Below are 25355 nucleotides of genomic sequence, written 5' to 3'. Positions count from 1 at the left end.
GTGATGGCCACTGTGTTCCTTTCTAGTCTGCTCCATCAGCAGAGACTCCATTTTTTGACCCACACAGCTGACCATTTATACAACTAGGGTAGAACATTTATATTTCCTAGAGTCAGAGTGGTCCCCTTTACTAGAATTTGTCAGTTAACATAAGATCAATAATAGATTTTGTAGTGTATAGTCCTGATTCCCACCATCCAGCTACTACAGGCCAACAACTAACATAATCTCCCCTCTAGGTAAATGCCAGCTACAGGTAGGTGTGAACATCAATAATTTAAGAAAATCCTGACTGTCCTAGGAATTTTTTTGTTACATAAACAACTCTACCCCAACTAGAGTAGTCACCATTCCAGAAGTCTATTTGCACAGTACCTGCATCAGACTGACTGAAAATAACCTTCAGTGATTTTACCCTCATAAAAATTGCAAACACTCTGCTTCTGGTGCTTTACTACCATGTCAGCCAGGCTATAAGGAATGTTTATCATGCTAAGCCTTATAGGAACAGTCCTTGGAAAATGTGATACAAAAAATGTTTAATGGACTTAGAAGGAGAATTGTATTTTTAATGGATTTTTAAAGGTAAAAATACTGGTGCATTAGAAAAGACCATGTAGCCTCCGCATCATTTTCATTCTGAATGTGGCTGCTGCATTCTTGCTTGGGTCCTTCCCTAGAATGGTAAGTTATCTGACAGTTTATTATGCATATGCTTTATTGATAATAAACATAAATTAGAACAGTCACGCTTAAATTGTTATTTTTTAATTGTTAGCTCCTGTTATAATTTAAATAGCATCTTTATACCTCTAGGCCTAGCATGCATTTTGATTGCCCAGTTGCTTGAGAATGTTATCAACAACTGTTGTGTTTGCTGCAACAATCATGCTACAGACAATGAAGTCTGGAGGGCCAAAATTCTCTTTTAACATCAGTATTGGATTTGCAACTGGGATTGGCACTGGGGCTGTAAGGGGCAAAGTTACAGCCTACACTATTCAAAAACTGCAGCCCCAGATATTGGTTCCAATGTTTTTAGCCTCCCCAGTCCTTTTTTGTTTACATATTCATCTCCATGATTGGCAGCTCTCTAAGGTATATTACAGTCCCCTGCACAATACAACTAGGCCCAAGTCACCAGTACGATTCACCATCACACTCTGTAGTATGATCTGGTTAAATGCAGGCAAATACAGGAGGAGGTAAATACAAGAAAAGGTAGTCAAGGAACCAGGGTGTGCTGCAGGCGCACAAAATAAAGGATAGAAGCCAGGTCCTAAACTTGCACTGATGACCGTGAGTCTGGAGTTAAACCCCCATAACCCATGCCTATCCAGAGAGTGGGCAGGATTAGCCAGGGTAAATGTGGCTGCATTACTATTCAGACTGTGTATAACATCCTGCAGCCCTAAAATCAAATAAAAACGTTATTTACAGATGCAGAAGATAGTTTCAATGTGCGCTTAAGTTTGACATTACAAGCTCTTTGCAGGCAGGAATAATGATATATTATATTTATTATTATAATTACCCAAATCTTAGAACCTACTGCCTACTTTCCCACATGCAATGGAAATACTGTTATCACTCATGGGAACAAGGCAGAGAAAGCAATATAAAAATAGTATTTTATAATTAAATTATTGAATTTGAAGTTAAGAATTTTGGCAGGTATGATCAAAGGCACTCTTACATAGTCATAAGAAAGCATACTATGTGTCAATGGTTAAACTACAAACATTAATTTGTTGCCCATTTTCATATAATTCATAGAACTAGTCAGATCTAAAAGCTACTGAAACCCCTCAATACTGCAGGTTCTATAGCAAAATACGGGCCAGCACCACACAGTACAGCCTTTTACTGATTCCAAGAGACTGTGTAGCCAGCCAGTTAAATGAGGCATTAAGTAGGGAAAATGGGAGCCAAAGAAGTTCTTGCAGCCTAGGAATAAAAGGGTAGAGGTTGGCCCCAAAAAAATATCCCTGCACTGGGACTTTAATGATCTGCCACAAATGTACTTGTTAACAACTGTATGCAGAAACCGCATAGAAAAATAGACTATGACAGCAGATGGGAACCATTTGGCAGAATTACAATGTTTACTTTTTCCATTATAGCCACATTTTTTAACTAAGGCTATACAAAGGAGAACTCCAAGTGCACATCCCCTCTATTCACATTTTGTGTATCTCCTGGGCATATTCACTCAGTGTTAGTTTGTACAGCAGTGGCAACACGTGTTATTTTATAAATACTTGGAAGTAATAAGAACTCAGAAAAGGCTGGTGGGCGTTCATTTGAGTTTATTTACCCAGAAGCCTTTGCTCTGCTAGGAGTACTGTAAGTTACATCATTCCAGTTCTTTATTTTCATTTACTGGAAAGCTGGGCAATCATTGTGAGTCATGTGTTGTGTGCATTTGTATCCTACAGTGGCCTGACATTAATAAAAAAGAGACAGAAATGAAATGGAATGGCAGATTTGGAATCATTTTGCTGTCCAGGCATGCTGTTTTATCCACTTCCTGCACACACACAATAAAAATAAGTGTTAGTCTCCCAAGTGCCACGTTATCACATAGTTTTATATGGATTTTAAAAATATCCAGACTTCTATTACAAATATCTGGCATTGATGTATTGTGTTTCCAGGAGTTGTTCCTGAAGTTGTTTAAAGTCTTAACCATAGGTGCAAAGGTGCACTAAGGCAGTATCACATAGCAACTGATCAGAATTTAGTTTAGTTCACTTGGTTAGTATGGGTTATTTGCCTGGCTGCAATTTTGTATGGCAAACAAGGGGCAGAAAATATAATTTGCACAAAAGCCTCTAGAGAGAACCTTGAGAAAAACTGCATTTTAATCTCAGATTGCAACCACAAAAAAGTACCAAACTTTTTTTTCTAAGGGCAAAATAATCCTTCACTGGTGGTGGAATTCAGCAATAAGAGTATATATCCCCCAGCTGTGCCATAGACTCACTTTTCTGATGGGCCAGTCACAAAGGTCACATCTGTGCAAAGTTAAGCCTCACCTCTTATACATATGGAGAGCATTTCTACCAGCTGTGTGTTCTAATGTCAAACTTTCTGCCCTTCTCCAATCAATGCACTGCTGATATCAGGAAAAGATGTTGGCTCTCATTTCAAGCAGCACGCTATACATCACTCTATCTATTAGTGGGTAACATGTTATCTTTTTGTTACCGCTCAGTCATGGGGAACATTCCATATACTTGTGTTGACATTTATGATAAAGGTTTCCAGTTGTCCATTCACTGGTATGTGCTCCTGATGGAATTTACTTTTATAATCTCTCAGTTTGTACTATATGCCGAAGAGAATAAAAACTCTACTGGGATAGCTTCTGACTTTTATTTATTGGCTGCTGAGCTGTTTTACAGCATTTATAATGTCCCTGCTAATAGAATATCTACAACAGTAGTATTCATAGTAGGGCCAAAAATGCAGGGTTTTCTTCCCTAAGCAAAAACACACTGTAAAAAATACTAGCTAAATATTGTAATGTCGTTTTCTGTTTATATTTGCAGCTCAAAAATCAAATTTGTATCAGTTAAAGCAAATTTGGTTTTGATCTTTAGGGTTTAATAGAATGCAGTTGCATTGAAAGAATAGGGTACACCCTTGGTGACCCCAATGATCCTGGGATTCTTGGGAAAAAAACATGGCAAACACAAACTTGCACTAAAATAAATTTGTATCAATTGTTGCATAATGCACAGTGCACTTGCATTTGTGAGTCTTATATATCATATGGAAATGCTTGTTGTTTCACTGCAGCAACAAACAAAATCAATTTGATGTACCAATGTAGAGTGTAGTGAGGATTGAAACTGTAAATATTCTTTCATTTAACCCCATGAAGAAATGTGTTCTGTTTATCTTTTTGCTTGTATTTTGTATACATTAGTTCTAATCGTTGGTGATTTATAGAGGACCTAAGTGAACGATATCTGGAAACGTCCCAAATGTGTTATACAACATGCCCCATATGATTCAGTTTCACAAACTATAGTCATTACCTCAACACAAGCACTGACATACTTTTAAACAAAATGTATGTTTACAAAACAATGAGTAAACAAGCCAGATAATAAGTAAGTGCCCCCTGGAAATAAGGGGCCATTATTTAGGTAGCCAAATATTTGCTCTAATGTAGAACACATATGTCAGTCTGCTAGTCATAGGAACTAAAGACATGTCTTTGCATCTATCTGTGAACCCTGACAATGCACTGCACTCATTGCTATAAGGGGTGCTTATGCCACTTCCTGGTGTTATGTCATGTGTTGTCTAGCAGGTACTGGCATTATATTGTTCCATGTGCAGATATAATTTACTTCACCTTTACATGCTTGGACTTTGTACCTGTATTAAACCCACAACCACCTCACCCACAGCCTGACAGAATTTCTGTCCTAATCAAAAGCAAAGGGCACAATAAGAGAGGTGGTAGGGAAGCAGGAAGGTGGGAAGGGGCTGGCAATTCAGGTAACATAGCCATGTTAACTCGTGAAATGTAGACAGTCTGTCAATTAGACTCTCACACGAAATGTTATGTGTCCATAAAAGGCACCTCAGGGCATGCAGGGATAGAACATGTACGCAATACAATAAATACATTGTACACTTGTTTAAGGGGAAGCTCACCATTTTGCAAACATCATTCCAAGAGCCCCTATTAAAAATAAGGGGCATATGTATCAAAATGAGAGTTCTATTCATTCTAATGGGATTTTAAGAAGCATATTTATCAATCCTGCGCTTAAGGGCAAATGCCCATACCTGGTGCACTCTTACCTTCCAATTTGTGCCTGTCTGTTACCCAAACACTTAGATTGTAAGCTTTACGGGGCAGGGACCTCCTTCCTACTGTGTCTCATACCACATGGCACTTATTCCCTGTGTATTTATATATATGTATTGTATTTATTATAACACTTGTCCTACCTGTGTGTAATTTTGTATTTTGTAAGATTGTACAGTGCTGCGTACCCTTGTAGAGCTTTATAAATAAAGTTATACATACATACAATGGGTGAAAATCAGCATTCACCCATTGATGAATATGCTTCTTAAAATGCCATAAGAATAAATAAGACGTGGGTGCGTTTGTATATATTAAGCTCTAAACTGACATTCTGATAAATTTGCCATTAAGTATTTGGCAATTTGGCAAAAAATTGATTTTTTTCTTTAAAATTTTCTTTAAAATGATGTGCTAAGCAGTGCTGTGCCACATTTTAGTAGACTCTGTAGAATGTAAGTATTCCCTTTCCATTCCTCAACCATTTGTATAGCATAAATCATACTGGCAGCCAATACAACTAATGACCATGGAAAAAACTCTCTCTGTCTGCATCTGAAGGGGACAGAACTCAACCTAATCAGTGTTTTCTTTTATAGGAAAGTTAGAAGAAAACAGCCCTGGTTGTCAAAATGCTTATTTTATCTTGACAGGAAGATGTCCTCAGAATAGTGAACTTCCCCTCATACTACTTTACTACCAATGATGAATAAGCCACATCTGTCTTTGGTGTGCAAAGGGCTGACAAAGGGTTAAACAACCTAAGAAAGAAAGAAAAACCCTGAAATCTAAAATGGCTTCCATATGAGGCTGATGACGATTGTTTCAATTTTTACATTACATAGCACATGATTTCGTGTTGAGGCTTCAGTAATGAGAATATTTGTAACGAATAACAACAATAAATAAATGTTTGGCATTACCATATTACAGAGAATAACGAGACGCAGCTGACTGGGTATGCTGGGAAATGACATTTAATAACAGCTGGAGAGCCGCGAGTTGTACATTATTGTATTTGTTTTCTTGAGTCTATTGCAGGCACATGGAGAAAATGTTCTTTTTTTTTTTTTAGTAGGAAGTCGCCAGCGGATTTTGCCACCAGTCAAAGCCATAATAAGAGCAACCACATTAAAACATCTCTTATGACAATAAAAATCGTTAAAGACAACAATATACTTCATGCTTTCAGTTCAGAAAAGCCGTATTCAGCTTCAGTTTATCTTTCAGATCTAACTCTACTTCTTGTGTTTGATCTGTGAAAGCATGCCATTGTGGGATCCTGGGTATATAAACAGAGTAGCAATTATTAACTACAGTATTTCAAGAAAATTGCCTTTTTTTGTTCTTCGGTAGTGTAAATAGGGTTGTATTGATGATGCTCTCATCTGAGTTAAAAGGTTTGATTGTACAACATTTCTAAAGGAAAGTGAGATTCAACAAAGCAGCATAGTGTTGGAGTGAATTAAAGGGATTCTGACATTAATGCCGTGACATGATGGCCACTGCCCCAGAACAGAGCACTCCTCAGTCCTTATTCTTGTTACATAGTCAGTCTCTATTCTAAACAGAGCTTTTAACTCATCTGTATCTGAGGAGCACTAAGTAAAGGTAGGGAGGTCAACAAATGAGATCTTTACCCAATATGCCCATCTTGTATCCCAATGATGGGGATACAGGCCATCGGGGCAAGGACCACATCATGAAGCTGACACGGTCCTCACTCTGATGGGACCTTCAAAACTGCCTGATCAACACCTGCTCAATTTTCAGACAGATATTGGTCAGGTATGCCTGTTGGCTTGCCCCATACACAGCCTATAAGCTGTCGGTCATATTAACTGGTCCAAACTTATTATTTGGAACTTAGTTCTGCTCCAGTGGGTTATAATAATCCCATTTTCAGTTTGAGTCCTTCTTAAACATCCTAATGTCCTTCACTGATCAGCACATGTGCGGTACAATCTGTGCATCCACCAATCTATGAAGACAGGGATACTAACCGCGGCAAATTTTCACAGAAGTTTCGCAAAACAATTCACCAATGGCGAAATGTGGAAATTTGCTGCAAATCCATGCCTGCTGAAAAAATTCACATATCACTATTCTTATGTGATATTTAAAGCTATTCAAAGACTTAACATGTAAAGTTCATGGTAGAGAGCCATAACAGTCGTGAGTGCCATTTCTAATGGTAATAGACCAGCACCTCAGCCTCATATTCCAATGGCTTCTGGCCTTAATTATAGTGCTCAGACCCATTACGTTATATGTATATTCAGGAATGAGGTAATCACACAGTGTGGGTTCTCCTGCAATATAGTATTTAATCCAGTTTGTTATAAACAGAGGTCTGCAATAATAAATCCAGAACCAAAATAGACTGAGTGGGCAGACTAACTAAAGAAAATGGCCTTGAGGGGAAAATACCTTTGTACACTATTATAGTTAAAAGAATATTAAAGAAAGTTTATTGTATTTACTATGCTTTATGAACACACCCATCTTAACAGGACACCTAACAAGCAGCCATACATTATGCACAACATAGCAACGTTTCTTGACATATTTGTCCTGTTTTCCTATTATAAAAAAGCCTCAGTTTTACCAGTTTTACCCTTCTTCTTTACATATACATCATTATTTCTGGTTTTTGTTTTTTTTCTTTCTGTGAGTAGAAAACCATATAAAACTGTGTAGTTAAGCATGCAATGTGATAAGACTGCTTTAAAAAAATCACTAAGGGATACACATGGTTTCATTTAGAATTGCATGATGTTGGACTTCTGCAGGCATTTGTTTGTTGACTCCCTTAAAGCTCTCAGGGGCCAGGATGGAGAGTAAGAGGCATTTCTATGGGGGTTCTCATTTCCGGATAAAGGAAAAAGAATTACATTAGCCTGCACTAGGTTAAAATTGAGCAACCGGATGAACCAGATGAAATATGCATGGTTGAAATGCCTTCCATTTCTAGGCAAGAGTGGAATCATAGTAAGAAGGCATTTTAAAAAAGTGCTGTATAAATGAGTCCCTCGACTATAGGTTTTGCTAGTTGCAATGTTTCTATTTCTAATAATTATACCTAAAGCCACTGCCGTGTTCCTTCGGCACTAAGGCACTGAACAATAGGCCATCAGTGGTAGTCAGTAACTATACAGCTTGCAATTAATGAAATTCCTAAGTAACATTCAGTCAGGTTTATCACTTATTTAGCTCTTTGATCAACATTCTTCAGCATTATTATTACATGTGTACCTTCCCGAAGAATTTAAGGACCATGGTCCACAGGGAAATCAGTCACCCACGGTTAAGTCTTGGCTACAACAGACAACTCCCCAAAATGCCTTCCCACCAGCAACAAAGACACACAATAGAGACCTACATCATTTGGAGGCCTTACAACATCCCAAGTTTTTCCCACAAGGCAATAATATAAGTGGGAAAGTGGCCAACAACGTTACAGGATGTTTTGCTTATTTGTATGCTGACTTTGAAAGGAGTAATGGGCACATAAATAACAACCTCAAGCCAGTCAACAGAAGTTAATAATTCACTTTATATAAGAGCTCTTTAGAAACAGAAAATGAAAAAAAAAATCCCAGCAACACACACACACACACACACACACATATATATTTATATTTGAATGCATTACTTTTTACTATGCTCTTTATTTACTGTACTGATACTTTGTGATCATTGCATGAAGACCTCCTCTGTAAATTAACCACAGTGCCTTATGCTATCTGATCAGTCTTCCCATTCTTTAATCATCCCAGAGGCACAGGATATTATGGCTTTGGGCTTCCTGTCTCAGTTTTTTCAACAACATGATTGTAGACCATAAACTTGAGGACTAATTATGTCAGTTTCACTCCACTTGTTAGCTGTTCCCAATTAAATGAAAGACTTTTTCAAAAGAAGAAGAGGGGGATTCTGATAAAAAAAAAAACGGCAATAAAGACTTTCTAGCAGTAAAATAAAAATAGGAAACAGAGTCATGTCAGTGTTCACTTGTCCATATCTTTCTGGATATGAAGTCTCAAAACTCCTTCTCTTCAATTTAAAGGAGTCTGTAGTCCCTTTAACACTGAGCTAGGTACAGAGAGAGCAGTGTAGCTGAGTTGCTGCAACCCTGTCTTTTCTTCTTTACATATTCATAAATAAAATACAGCCCTGTAACTGACAGCAAACAGTTCAGACTGCAATCTATGAAAGATAATATATAGTTAGTGGTTACAGGTTACTGCCCCGTGGCAAATATCTTCAATATTGCTATATAAGATATAATGCTTATTGAATACAGATCGTTTAGATCATCAAGAAAAATGCATCTATCTTTATCTCAGTTGCAGTTATGCTCTATATTTGTTTGTTATACAGCTGAAGGAAGGGCATGCAGGGGCAAGGTGATATTGTGACTCTAACTTATGCAATTAGATGCCCCTAGAGGCTGTAAATACAGCCTTGTGCTACTTGTGGAGGGTATATGGGAAATAATTCTGATATATGCAGTTGATATACATTTAGGGGCAGATTTACTAAAACTTTAACATTTCTCATTGTATTTTAAAATTCGAATAAACTTGTCAGACTAATGTCTGACATTTGCTATAAAATTTGAAATGAAAAAGCACGTGAGGGAAAATCCGCATAAAAACTGCAACTTTTTCAAATTGTCGCACAGAAAAATCCAAAACCTCTACAGTTTTGAAACAAAAGTAGGATCCTCCAGGGAAGGAAAGGGATATCTGCCATGGACTTCTACATGATCTCAGCAAATTTTGGCTGGTGAATTGTGGGATTTGGATTTTTAGCCATTTTGATGCATAGTAAAATCTTGAAAAATACTTTTTTACTGCAACTTTTAGCGCTAAAAAAACAAAATCGTGGGGGAAAAATCCAACTGTTAGTAAAATACCCCCTTTAGTCTAGGGAAAGACTCCCTGACCTTCACCAAATTGCAGGATTTGAATAAATGGCTATGGATACTCTACTTTTTGATTTGACATTATCACTTACTTTTTTAGCTATACAGCTGGGTGGTGATCTTATTTGCATCATTTTGAGTTATTTTTTGCATCTTATTAAAAGTTAAGTTTAATAATTGAACCTTGACAATTAACAGTGGCTTGGTGCAACTAAACTGAATTCTCTAAGGGGCAGATTTAACAAAGTGCGAGTTTAGGGATTAATACATAAATACTCACCCACATTCTATTCATTTCTGTGGGATTTTTTTTTACAAGTGTATTTATCAGTAGATTCATGATAGAACTCACTGTTTGATAAATACACTTCTAAAAATCCCATAGGAATAAAAAAGAACATGGGTGGGTTTTTATGTATTAGGCTCTAAACTCACATTTTGATAATTCTGCCCCTATGCATAGTTATCCCCCTATAAGATATTAGTTGTATTTGTGGGTCTGATAAACATTTTAAATTTTTAAAAACACTGATGAGGAAATTACATGTGTTTATTTAGAGATGCTTATTTCATCTGCAGATTACTTGTGTGTTCCCTTTGGTGATCCATTGAGTAATCGAAGCAGCCTGTACACTAAGTGGAAATTGCTTTTCGAAAAGAAGAAACTTATTTCCCAACAGCAACTGGCTATAATTGATATTATTAATGGGAAATAACTTTATCCAGCAACATAAAACATCCAATATTGATATTTGACATCCAATATTGATATTTTATTTTGAAAGTCAAAATAAACCTTCTTCATAATTATACTGTCCACTGATACAATGAGACCAGTGCAATTATAACCATAGTAAAATCCCTTTTTATCCACCCCTTTTTTATTTTTAGGAATGTTTTTGTTTATAAGTAAGAGCCTGTTCAATATGGTCAAAGCCACTCTTATAAGTATATTTCAGTTATTTCATAGACACTTCTATAAACTATAGTGCATTGTTTTATTTCTCTCCATGCTGGCTCACTTTTACTTAGAAGCTTTTTAGCCTCTAGCATTACTTTTCAAAATTTTAGGTCATATTTTGCTTAAAATGTGGCAAAATGCAGATATTTAACATAATCATATGCATTCATACTGCGCTTGCTATACAGTGGCTCATTAACAGATTTTAGCTAGAAAAACAAATCATTTTACATTAGTCAAACCATTTGTGTGTCACGTTCCATAGAATCTATTGCAGATGCTGTAGTTTCTGTATTTCATGATTTCCTCTTTGATGCCTTTTGATTCTGAGTGCCAGGCTAGGGCAAGACCCATGGCACAGAAAGGGCAATGGGTTTTCTTTCACCATTCTTCCGGATTCATGCCTTTGTAAATGTGCACCTTAACCCATTCTCCCAGAAGTATTGAGCTTTATCCAGTATTGCTTTCTTGTGTCTCCTCCTTCTTTTATACAAATGTAAGATAATAAGAATCATGCCAGGAGAGGGATTTTTTACTTGTCTTTTTGTTACCTTTCTTGACAAACAGCACTAAGCCAAACACATCTGGTTGATCCCTATGTCCTGTTTACTTTCTGGAAAGGATTATCTGTTATTTGTTTTCTTTCTCTTGCTCAGAAAATCAGTGAATCATATCTCCACTTTGGGACCTGGCCACATTCCTATATTAAAAAAGGTTGAGTTTTTTTGCAAATCCAACCTTATAGCTGAGCCGATATAAGCTGATATTCTGGCCACACAAGTGGTTGACCATATTGCACACATCTGACTGACTTTCTTAACTAGTATTATTATTATTAACATTTATTTATAAAGCGCCAACATATTCCGCAGAGCTGTACAATAAGTGGGTTTCATACATTGGACATACAGGGTAACATATAAAGCAATCAATAACTGATACAAAAGGTGAAGAGGGCCCTGCCCAGTACCATTTATTACTATTATTATTATTATTATTATTAACATGCATTTATAAAGTGCCAACTACCATCACATAATGAAAAAAAATACCAAAATTGTATGACCAGCTTAAGGCCTATTAGTACAATAACATTTTCTTGATGTTAGTGTGTGTGTAAAATAAAGTGGATAATTTGCCTCTTTTTGTAAATTAAAGGACATTAAGGGGTAGAATAATAATTGCTCAAGCCTTTTGCTCGAGCCATGACTACATAAATACCAATGCATTTATACAGGTCAAAGGCTACTTCAGACATTCTTATTAAAAATACATAAAGAAGGTGCATTCTTTCTTATAATACACACGTTTCAGTGAATAATAAATCACACGTCATATCAGTAAGCAGTGGTCATACCAGATATCTAATATTGCTTACCACTGTCTATTTACATTTATTCCATTATAACCAACAAAATCGTATTACTTTATACCATGGTTCTGCATCCAGTGATTCTCCAGCAGCTTAACAGCTAATGGCTATCTGCTTGCCTTGCCGTATGAAGCAGACAAATCATTTTTAATAGTGAAATAATGTAAATCCCATTTGGTAGAACAATCACAAGAATACTTAGTTTCTTGCAAGAATCTGGAAAATGATCATAAAAAAATATTTTTCACTTAAACTAAGCAAGAACAAGTCCAATGACTCTTAATTAAGGCCAGTTACTGGTTGTGCATAAAACTAAATTGACGCCTCTATTAAAGTTAAGTGTATTGCTTGGGAAATCTTGAGATGTAGCTGTTATATGCTGTGGAGTGTTGTTATTGTCATAAATTCCTAACAAGCAAGTTTGTTGGAATAGTCTTTTGATGAATCCCAGCCGCTGTCTTAAGAAATCTCTTGTTATCGTATCCTCCATGCTATAAAGCATAACGTTGTAAAGAATGAAAATACTGTACATCACTTGAGGGAAACAATTAAAAGAACATGCATGAATATCCTTGTAAAGCCCAGAAGAAATAACTATGTTTGGTGCAATACTTGAGTTTGTAACATATTATGGACATGTCTTAGCCTTACTTCTAATGTTAGAAATATTTTGTGTAAGAGTGACATTAAGATATATTCCAGATTTTCCCTCTAATGTTTCTAAGGGTAGTGTATACAGCAGTGGTGTAACTACTTGGTGCCAGGCACCCTGCAATAAAATCTTTAGAGGTGCCCTGCGCAGAGTAGACTTACACGGCCCCCCTGCCTCGTATATAAAACCCTGCTCCCCCCCCTGCCCTTCTACCTGAGAGCCAGTGTGTTTATATGCAGCAATGGAGGAAAAAGACCCCATGGTATGGCCCCCATCACCACAAGGTCTGCTTCCTTAAATGTTAAGCCACTGGTATGAAGCATGCTTTTAAATATTGGTTTTGGAATCTTAAAATCCGATAAAAGAAAACACTTTTAAAATGTAAAATTGTAAAAAGGATCCACTATGCATTGGCTATAAGAAAAAACTTATATACTGTATCCTGTATGTTATACAATAAGTTTGTACCATAGAGTCTGTGGGGTAAGTTCTGAATTTGTAGGATTAGATATAAACTAGGGATGCACCACATCAAGGATTTGGCTCAGGATTCGGCCAGCTTCAACCTTTTTTAGCAGGGTTCCCCCGAACCCAAGTGCTGGGCCAATCTGAATCCAAATCCCTAAAAATCACGTGCATTTTCTTCACATGAACAGGCTCTGCAGTTCTCTTTATCTCCTTTGTACCCTAATTTGGATTCGGTTTGGATTCAACACTAATATAAACAGTGTGGGCCGAAACTGAAAATAATCCTTAGTTGTTGTTTTAGATATGTACATTTTGTTAGCAGTTGTTTTGCAACCGCACTTCTTAATGGATAAACAAACCCATACCTGAATACATTTCTAGGGTACATTGATGAAATTTATGAAATCTGCAAACATTGAGCAGGGCTTCCTCCTGTAGCAATCAGTATTTGTATGTAATGTTTTATGTATAAAGATCCTTCTATAGTGCAGTACTGTGGGATATGATGGCGCTTTCTAAATACTTTATTAATACTAGTAAAAGAAATACAGGTATGGGATCCATTATCCAGAAACCTGTTACCCAGAAAGTAATGAATTATGGGAAGATTGCATTTTAGTCAAATTAAAAATTTTACAACATTTTTCTTTTTCCTCTGTAATAATAAAACAGTACCTTGTCCCTTATCCAAACTAAGATATAATAAATCCTTACTGGAGGCAAAACACTCCTACTGGGTTTATTTATTGTTTAAATAATTTTTTAGTACATTTGAAGTATGGAGATCCAAATGACAGAAAGATCACTTATCTGGAAAATCCCATGTCTTGAGAATTCTGGATATCAGATTCCATACCTGTTATAATAATAATAATACATTCCTTTCCCTGATTCCAAATTCCAACAGCAGCCATACATCTTCACACACTGGGATTTTGGTTCCGGTGCAGCTAGAAAGCCATAGGCTAAAAACCTTTGATAAAGAGCTTATTGTATATAAGTATAATAATAACTGAGACTGTTTTTATGGCTTTCCTAAATTCTGTCACCGTGTTCATGTCTCACAGGGAAGCTTTATTGCTGAAGGAAAAAGCAGCACATATTTAGCCATCAGATCTAGTCATTTCATAGTCATTTCAATCCCTTGGTGTTAAAAACCATGTTAGCTGTAACACAGAGCCTTTGCTGAACCTTACCGACGTTTAGACTCAGGCTTGTCATGTTGATTAACAGCAAAGCATGGGCAGGAAGGTAGTCTCACATGAACTCATAATATGCACAAGCTCTGTTCTTCGCTGTCAGGTCGTTTCTATGCTGGGAGAAGAAACACAAACCCTTGTTTGCGCCCTTAGTTTGGATCCATGTTCAGTTCAGTAACAAATCCAGGAGGCCCAGCCTGGCCTCTCTTTCTTGAGCAATATAATATTTCCGTTTGAAAGAAAAAAACTTATTCAGTGAACTCTGCTTCCTTGAATGGTGTGTCTGTTGTAAGAATTGCAACACATTCTGGTTAAAGTTAGTTTAAACTTCTGTATTTACATGTAAGTGATGTGCATTTTTTAGTAATGAGGTGTACCAATTAAATTCCTGAGGCATATTTCTATGTGTAATTAGATGCATGGAACCAACATCATGTTAACTAGTAGAGTCCTGCTGAATATAAAAATTTAGTCAGTATTAAAAACGTTAAGCAATATTGTTACTGACAATTGACAATTTTGACAATTGTTACAGTCAAAACCTATTTGGAATCTATAACTCAGCAAAGCAGAGTCACAGTTTTAAATTCCTTGCTAGAAATACCAGAGACTGCTTTACTGTCATATCTATGGGGAATTTGGAAGATGCTGTTCTGGAGCAAATGGAGGACCATAGACTGGCAGGTACTCTTTTGACATCTTTATAACGTTAAGTAAGTCACAAGCAATGCAGCCCCTGTACAGATGACTTTATCTGAAATGAATCTGTATCTTTCCCAGTCTCTGCTCCCGCATTAAAGATAACTGCTGCTGAGTAATACTATCAACTAATGTATCAAGTAAGGTATTAAACTGTATGTTTAGCAAGCGAGACATTCCAGCAACTAATGTATCAGTTGGTTTAGAGAGTCTGCAACTTGCCTTACTAAATTGCTGCTGGGATACAAAAAAGTGTTTTGGGAACTAAACAAATTCATTCAAAAATATACATTTTTGTCATCTTTAAGAACAAAATATATACATTTTAGGAAAAAAAACATAAAAAAGCAAAAAAATTGTAAAACAATAAGTTGTGACTGAACCATTTAATTTGTAGATTAATATTAAATAATAGAACTTAAAACACAAAAAATTAAGAGTTTTCTCTTTTACAAACTGTATAAACCTTAAAATCAAAACCTCTCTTCCATCCCCCATAAGAACATGATAGGGACCTTAGAATGTTAGCTTCACTGGGACAGGGACTAATGTCAATGATGAACAATCTCTGTAATACAATGCCAAAACATACCAGTTTATTATAAAATACAGCCCAACCTCAGCAGCTAGCAGTATTTAATAAATATGAGAAATGTGTGGAGCATGCTGATATCCAGTAAGTTTTGTATTATTATATCCAACTCTTTGCCATTGCAAAGACTCAATTTCATAGGGCAGAAAATGAGACAGTCCCTGGGAATCTGTGGCAATTATGAACAAAGTATGTGATTCTAATTATAACTGCACTAATATAATGTTGAAGCATCTAACCATGTTGGCACAACAGCAGTGCAAATCACTTTGTTTATTCCTTATTGTAGCGATGTTTGCTAAAATACTTGCAATTACTATTACTGTGTGATTGTATCTGTGGGATGAATATTTATGACACATGGATGCGCTAGTTACAGTGGAATTTGTACAGCAGCACTTGTGTCATTTACAAGAGACGTTGGATCCTTTGATAAAGAGAATGCTTAAGGCCATAGGTGAAGACCTTTATTTATGAAAGGTTAAAAGGTTGAACATTTTTTGCCACCCCCCCTCTGGCTACACAAGGCTCCTATGTTTATTAGTCCTAGTGGAACCATGAGTCAAAGGAATACATTAATATAACTTAAAACAAAAGCCTGCCTGCCATATGTGTAGCTAATCACATGAGCTGTTTAATACGAGAGCATGAAAACAATGCTGTGCAAGATGGGATGCTCTGTATAATAATAGCTGCCAAAATCTTTGTAGCCCAATAAAACAAATATTTTATGAAATTAATATTTTAAAGTATGGTTTGACATGGTTACTCTTAGCTGTGTGGTTGTGGCAAAATGGCATCCCTATTGAATGTCTCCTGTTCAGATCACCTGGTTAGTAAAGGGAACATGAAGCCTACATGCTTGACACCTAGTAGATAGAGTATTTCCCTACAATAGGCATATTAAGGGGACTTAGGTTAGTTTAGAACTGTTTAAGTGATTTACATGACAGACAGGACCAGGGTAAACCTCTTTGGTAGCTACCACTTGAAGAGTGGTGGTATGGTAAATACCACAATGAGACCAATCAGTATAGGTACCCAAGGGAAAGTGGCAGGTGCAGAGTGTTAGTAGGCTAGGTCCATTATTGTGTGCACTGTAATCCAAAGTGATAAATTATACTTGTTAATTGTTTCTATAAAAGTCCCTTCTTATATTAGAGACCCATCTGTATAGAGTTTTAGTTGTTTCACAGATATCACTTCAAAGCAGCGGTGAGCACATCTGCCTTGCAACACTGGGGACCTGAGTTCAAGTCCAGCTTTGGCACTATCTGCAAGTAGTTTGTATGTTCTTTCTGTGTCTGTGTGGGTTTCCCTTGGGTACCTCAGTTTCCTCCCACACTCAAAAAACATACAGGCAGGTTAACTGGCTCCTGATAAAAATTCTTCCCTTTTTTCATGAATGGAATAGGGACCTTATATTGCAAGTTCCACTGGGGTAGGGACTGATGTATAATCTCTGTAAGGCTATATAAATAAATGAATTAAATAAATACATTGCATAAATAAATAAATAAATAAATAAATAGAGCACAGTATATGCAAGGACTTGGCTTGAATGTAAGGCTCTGGAAACAACCCATTGTCATGTATAAGCTAAAGCCAAAGGTATTCTGGTAGGGAGCATTCTCAATAGCATTACAGCTGTAAAGGAGGATTGTTAGAATAATTCTGTACTTATAAGTTACCTTGTAAAAAAATATTTGTTGAATACATGTATTATTTATTTAGTAAGTGGTCAAACTCGAGGTGCACCACTAACTCATTTGTTTTGTTCATGTGCAAAACAAGAAATCTTTATTAAAAGTTTCTAATAAAAACCTGCTGTTAAGATGTATGATGTTCTCTCTACATGAACGCATTCCCTTAGAAAGGGTAATATAATAAAATTGAAAACCTTTTCAAATGAGTTCACTTTCTGTGCCAAAGATACATAAGCAAACAAGTCTGATAAACACATCTTACTGCCAAATATCTGAGGCTTTTAGCTAGTGCAGTATTCCAAAAAACTGCATTCCATACATAACCAGGGATCCGTCTGGGCATAGTAAACTAGGAGGAAGTCCCTATGGACTGTGCACTAAACAAGGTTGAATGCCTTTATGAAAGTCTGTGATGCAGTAGAGTAAAAAACAGGTCACATCTCATCATTAAGATGTTCCAAACCTGAATTTAGTCATTTATGCAGCAGCTCTTTATATAACTTTTTAAATCAGCTGCCAATGCCTATCTTTGAGATGCCACGAATAACACGCTGAGCAGATGATCAGGGTGATCTGACCTGGAACTGCAGCCAGGAGCTGCCCACAGTGTATTAGGCTGTACACAAGAAGGGAGTCAGGCTCCCTGGGTTCAGTCACTCTCTCACTAACGCTAATTACCAGCAGCCCAAACAAAATTGCCTTTAGTGCCAAAGCCACAGCACCTGAAAAGATAAGAAATTTGCTTTGTGTAGTTTTGTGTAAAATCTTACACGTGAACCCAAGAAAAAAATGAGCAAAAACTGGCTCTTTTAAACAGTTCTGCATTTGCATTACTCTTCTTTTTTACTGTGAGAAGTTTTATACCACTGAATGTGTCTTACAGCTCATCGTCTTTTTCTGATGGCTGCTTGGCTGGTAGCCTGAGGTTTAATTAAATATGCAGATGGAATCTTCAGTCCATGTCAGTGATGTAATATGGATAATATGCTCAAACTCACTTTTCTCACAAAAATCTCTTTTACCCATGTTAACTTGCCAATGTACATTTCCTAGGGTCTGAGTAAGCACTTGGAAGAGCAGTGTCTCATTTGAGACTGCCAGGTTTGCTTCTTCTTAACCTGGCTTGGAGCCATATCTGGAGCTTTATGTTGATGACATCAACTAACCATTGCATTTCTGCTGTATTTATAGCGTTGGGAATGGAAAAATGGAATACCAATAAAATGTATATCCCTGGGGTATTATATTAAGAGTTGGGGTTAAAGTTTTCTTTATGGTTATAGAACGTTTTTCAATATATGTGAGCATATTGCAACATGCTGACTTGGCTCTCAGAAAATAAGCATGTGCATAATAAATGCCAGAAGCACCTTGAGGATGCATTAGGAGCATTTTGTGCAGGCTATATTCCATTATGGAGATACAGTACTTCCTGATGTCATTAGCTATTATGACTACCTGCTTTGGCTATAGATTCACTTGTGCGTCATTCCAGATGACTGATGACTGCAAGGAAGGAAGCAAAAAAGAGGTGGTCAAGGAAACACAAAAGGCATTACTTTAAAAAATAAAATATAAAATATGTATAAATCTAGGATCTATGTTCCCTGTGAGATGTATTAGCACACAGCTGGATTACAACAGGTTAGGCATTTTTAATGCATACTAGAAAGATTCCCTTCTATAATGTAAGGAAATAATGTGCCATTAACCTTCTGGTGCCCCATGGGTGCATCTGAGGCTAAAGATCCACAGAAAATGAACTCATCCTGTATCCCTGCCAGCTATATCATAGGGCTCATTTATGTTATCCTCGGCAGAAGCAGAAATTGTGACCCTTAGTGCTAATTCAGGCATCACATCTGCCAGGGCCAATGGCTGCTCAAGGTGTGCTAGGTTAATGAGTATATTATTATATATTATTATTTGTAGAAACTGTGCTCACTAAATTGTCTATGTAAAACATACATTATAAAAATGTCTTTTTTCTCTCTAGCTGCTTGCCCAGCGTTGGCCTTTTGATCAGTCTCCTGTTGGATCGTTCCTCTGCAAGCTGGTTCCCTTCATTCAGAAAGCTTCAGTTGGAATCACAGTGCTCAATCTGTGTGCCCTGAGTGTGGACAGGTAAAGACTGTAAAGGATAATGATTGATCCATATTTTAAGGGTTCAGGAGGTTTAATGTGGTGTTGTAGAGCTGCTGTACCTTAGGGTACTATGAAGCTGCCCTACGATAAAATAAAATGCAAGCACAAAAAATTCTGCACAAATGTTCATATTAGGGGACATTAGTATTATAATGAGCAGAGTCTGTTACATAGTTATTTGGGTTGAAAAAAGAGACCATCAAGTTGAACCCCTTCAAACAAACCTGAGTGCACATATATACACATACTTTTACAGACCTATCTACACACTCAATACTAACTGTAGATATTAGTATCACAATAGCCTTGGATATTATGCTTGTTCAAGAACTCATCCAAGCCTTTCTTGAAGACATGAATAGACTTTGCCATCACAAAATTACCTTGCACAATTTCAGTACTCTCACCGTGAAGAACCATCTTTACTGCTTCAAATGAAAGTTCTCTTCCTGAAGTCTAAAGGTGCAAAAATATACCCTGTTATCTATATATAATGTAAAGATAAATCATGTCCCCTTGCAAGCACCTTTTCTCAAGTGAACACAACCCCATCTACCCTTATAGTTCAATTCTTCCATCCCCTTTACCAGTTTAGTTGCACATCTCTGCACTCTCTCCAACTCATTAATATCCTTCTTAAGGACTGGAGCCCAAAACTGTACTGCATACTCAAGGTGAGGCCTTACCAGGGACCTATAAAGAGGCAAAATTATGGTTTCAACCCTTTTTTGTGCAAGATAGTACTGTACTTTGCTTGCTTTAGTAGCCACTGAATGACGCTGCCTAGAGTTACACAGTTTGTTATCCAAAAAATCCCCAAATTTGGTTAAGGATCCCCCCAACACACTACCATTTATTGCATAACTTACATTTATGTTATTTCTACTAAAGTCCATAACCTTGCACTAATCAACACTGAGCCAGTTTGCTACTAAAGTCCATAACCTTGCACTAATCAACACTGAGCCTCATTTGCCAGTTTGCTGCCCAGATATCCAATTTTGTCAAATCTCCCTGCAAAGTGGCAGCATCCTGCATGGAACTTATAGTTCCATGTAATGCATTTTTTTATGCATTTTTTTTATTTACAGAGATGCAGCATGTTCTGAAGTGCTCTATTATTGTACTGTATTGTGGTTATTGTACAAAATAACATTAACAAAAAACCAACACAGGAGGTAAAGAAGGACCTGCTCGCAAAGACATTTTTTATTAGGTAGATACAGCTAGAGCATACTGTTTTGTACTGCATCTTTTAGCAATACCTTAAAAGAAGAATTACTACCCAGAATATTTGGTTATAAGAAGGTAGTCATTTACCCTTAGATTTGTGTCAACCAGCCTTTTCTTGTGACAGCACTCAGAGAGCATGCATCAGGCTTTACTTCTGATGTACATCCCTCATTCCTTCTCATACAGAGGATTCATAATGACTTTCAATGAAGTACAAAATAACACATTTTAATCACAACACATCCGACCATCTGTTAACACTCAGACTACAACTTTCAGCATGAATTTCTGAGACGGATAAACACGGGAAGTGATGATTTGGAAAAGGAACACAGGATGGCACTGAGTTGTGTAGAATTAGCTTGTGCCATGCTATGTCAAATAATTCTGCTTCTTTTACTAGGATGCCTCCATGCACTTATTTATGAGAGCAATATAGCTAAGTTTAATGTGGAGGACCTAAACTTACTAGGGACATTAAAGCAAACTTATAATTCTGAGAACTTAAGATATTACCACCTAGCTTTTAGGTAACCTTTAGCTAAGCAGCTCAATTTGAGGGCTGTTGTGTGGAGGTTACTTTAATATGTTGGTGCTGAGTCTTCACTGAGAATCTACTCTGCTTGTTAATGTCGCTGTGCTACAAGAATTTTATGCTGCCAGTAGAAGGAAATAATCTGGTTTCCTTTTGCCCAGTTTTCTAAGTCTCCCTCCAACATTCTGTCTCATTCTATCAGTGATCCGAGATGCACCAGATACCTGTAGTCTCACTCACTGATTTTGGGGAAAGCACTTTTTTATAAGACCTTTCTTGCTAAATAAAACAAAACGAATGAAACAAACTAAAAGGCTTTGCATTAAAGTTATTTCTTAGAAGACAAAGCTTGGATTTCCTAGTTTTTGGCTAAATATGGCAAAAAGAGATCATTGTTTCATTAGAGCTGTTGAAGGAGTTTCCTTTAGCAGACATTCATAACTATTACACAGCACTCTCAATTAGTTCAGTTGCTGTAAAGATGTGTTTTAGGCTGTTGGAGTGTTGGTGCCTGTTAGCCGGGCAACAGTAATTTCTATCTAATGCTTTATCATAGGCAGAGCATCCCATGGCATGATGCTGCACATACACCTTACACAGTATTGGAAGAATCACATTCCCTATTTTGAAACAGTCTCACCATCTCTCATGTCAGACGGGCCACCATGCACTCTCACCCAGATATAATGCCTCTGCAGCTTACAGACTTGCTCCAGCTGGGTCTCCACCCTGTCCCTCAGACTTGTTCTTTTAACCACCCACTAAAGTTTCTCAAGGCAAAAATGAATTTCTCTCTCTGCATACATCATTTTTAGGTGCTGCCTCTGCTACTCTCTGCCATTTCTAAAGAGTTTGCCAGGTGTCCTTACAGCAGAGTGCTGGTGTGTTATTAACCCCTCCCAAAGTTGCTCAACCAAAGTGTCTGTAGTTGCTGAGTCTCAGCACTAACTGCCAAAGTACTGAAACCCAGTATCAGCAATCATGCACTAAAAGAAGGGCACAGCAAAACACCAATATAAACTTATACCTACAGTATATATAAGTACATTGGTGTGCCCTGCTTTTGGTGCATTATTGTATGAGTATACTAAATTGCTGATATTCCTGGTTAATAGATTACAACTTGGGTTGTAATGATATAACTATTTCCACTTGTATAAATAAAATCATATATACAGATAAATAAGTTTCCTGTTGCAGAATAAACCGTGCCAGTATGTTTTTCTAAATATATAGGACAAAAAATGAACTTAATGTATACCCTGTACATATGAACAGTCTAAATAATTTCATACAAACATGGACCCTTCAGAGAAATTTAAGAAAATTGTTTTAGATTAAAGTTGGGATCTGTACCATTGGCTCTCTGGGTCTTGCAGAAATAAAGTTTACCCTCACGAAGAAGAACAATAAAGTAACAAATAAAGTTAAAATCACTTTTTCTATGAGACACTCTATTCATTAGTTTTTCATATATTTCCTACAAATAGGCAGATAAGACATTGTAAAATACCCACATTAGCTGTGTGTTGACCCACCCATCCATTCATTTATAAGCTTAACCTACAGCAGTACATATGGCAGAGCAAAATCCTCAACTTGACCTGCACTTTGATTCCAATAAAGTTGTGTTTGTTGAGCATCACAGTACGCATAACCCCACCTATATATGGATGGAATTGTGAGCACAATAGGTGACTAAATCTTTGCAAAATGCATCAAATCAAGAAAAAAGATAGGAAAAACTTATATATAGCTTGCAGTAGCAACTCCTTACATTACAGCCCTACATATACAAGTATAAAAATAAACATTTATATACAATAGCTGAGGTGTTGCCTGGAAAATATAATGTTGCATTGTAAAAAAAACTGAATATTAAAATATTTATATTGATATTTTTAGTTTTTGAATCACAGGTATAGCTGTACAAATTATTTCCAGTTACAGATGTTGAACATGCCATGTAAGGCTGACTGAGGGGGAAAGCTAGGAGTCTCTAGGCAAATGCCAACAACCTTAAGGGAGTGCCCTTGAGTGCGTAGATGGATATCATAATGACAAGATGCACTGAAACTGTAAACCATTGAACTGTAAAGGCATGTTTGTAGGAATCATGGGTATCATCATTAGGAATGCACATTGGGCTAGCTTGTACTATTGCTTGCTATATTATTTTATTTATTAGGGTTGTGCAGAATCCAGGATTCAGTTTCAGATTCAGCAAATCCGAAACCCTCGATCCCCACCAGATCTTAAAGCATTATTAGTGTCCTCTTTTTGTGTGTTACTAACAGACACTGAGGGTCATTTATAAACACTGGGCAAATTTGCACCTGGGCAGTAACCCATAGCAATTAGATGCTTGTTTTAAATTTGCCCTGTGTTTATAAATAAGCCCCAGTGTTTGTTAGGTGCTAATATATAATATTGTTTGCAATTTCATGAGATAATGTTTCACTGTAATTAGATTGTTATTGTTACAAACAGAAGTTGCTCATTAAAAGCAACAATGATATTGCTATTTAATATCTCTTAAGACAGTACTTTTCTTTGATCCAACAAACAGAACATGTTGGATGTGTGAGTCCTGACCTTGGCTTTGGGGATACATATGACTACGTTTTATCAGGATAACCACAATTCTCAGATGATAATCAAGAACAGCAAGAGATGAATCTACTCTGATCTCTCTCTGATTTTATGAAAGCAATGTAACATCTGGATAATGCATATTATTGCATAAACTGGCCAGATGTAAGCCAAACATAGTACAGAATAAACAATTACAACTGTAGATGTTTCTTATTTTTAATTCTGAGTGTAAAGACATTTTTCCATTAACCCAGTTGTGACCTTTCACCTTTTCTATAGGCTCCTTTATAGTTAAAGCAAGTATATGAGCATTCTGGAGAGACAGAACACACACTTATCTCAGCATTTCCAATACACAGTAACTGCACAAATATGTAAACACAAAAAAAACGCAAAAGTAAATTTCCAAGACACAACCGTCTGAAGCACTCAGCAGCTAAAAGGCCTCCTATTATAGACGGTATTATTAAAAAATGCAATAAAGTTGCACTTAAGATAGAAACACAGCTGTCAGGACTACAGTGCATTCTATGACATATTGTAGTACTCATGGTATGCAAACTGTCTGCTCAGCTTTACTGATCTTATGAAGAGTGACAACTGGGAAAAGAACTGAATCATATCCGCAGAGCATTTGCAAATGGCAATTTATTTGATATGATTTCTTATGTTCTTTCATTGCTGCTATTTCCTTAAGGTAATCCAACAATCTCTTGCTATAACAGCCATTAGACAGTCAGTCTAAGGGGCTGATTTACTAAGACACGATTTCGAATCCGAATTGGAAAAATTCCGATTGGAAACGAACATTTTGCGACTTTTTCGGTAATTTTGCGATTTTTTCGTATTTTTTGCGATTTTTTCGGCGTCTTTACGATTTTTGAGTAAAAACACGAGTTTTTCGTAGCCATTACGAAAGTTGCGCAAAGTCGCGATTTTTTCGTAGCGTTAACACTTAAAAGGCGCAAGTTTTAACGCTACGAAAAAATCGCGACTTTGCGCAACTTTCGTAATGGCTACGAAAAACTCGCGTTTTTACGCAAAAATCGTAAAGACACCGAAAAAATCGCAAAAGATACGAAAAAATCGCAAAAGATACAAAAAAATCGCAAAATTACCGATCATTACGCAAAAAACACAATCGGACGCATTCGGCCCGTTCATGGGTTAGTAAATGTGCCCCTAAGTCTTGCTCTCGATCGCTCCCTCTTTATACTATCCCTATCTATCTATCTATCTATCATCTATCTACTGTATCTATCTATCTATCATCTATCTATCTATCTATCTATCTTTTAGCTATCTATTATCTATCTATGTCTATCTATCTATCTATCTATCATCTATCTATGTCTTCTGTATATCTATTTATCTGTCTATCTATCTATCTATCTATCATCTATCTATGTCTTCTGTATATCTATTTGTCTATCTATC

General features: G+C 36.7%; 1 protein-coding gene across 1 annotated transcript in view; it reads left to right on the top strand.

Moving 5' to 3' along the window:
- ednra (endothelin receptor type A) overlaps positions 1-25355 on the top strand; it is a 50523-nt gene that overhangs the window by 5556 nt on the left and 19612 nt on the right. The window contains 1 exon segment of the mRNA NM_001078807.1: positions 19407-19534. Coding sequence (NP_001072275.1) covers positions 19407-19534 — 128 coding nt within the window.

The sequence above is a fragment of the Xenopus tropicalis genome, chromosome 1 (assembly GCF_000004195.4).
Source record: "Xenopus tropicalis strain Nigerian chromosome 1, UCB_Xtro_10.0, whole genome shotgun sequence".
Taxonomy (NCBI): domain Eukaryota; kingdom Metazoa; phylum Chordata; class Amphibia; order Anura; family Pipidae; genus Xenopus; species Xenopus tropicalis.
Note: the sequence above shows the minus strand (reverse complement) of the source record. Positions and strands in the feature narration are given on the sequence as shown.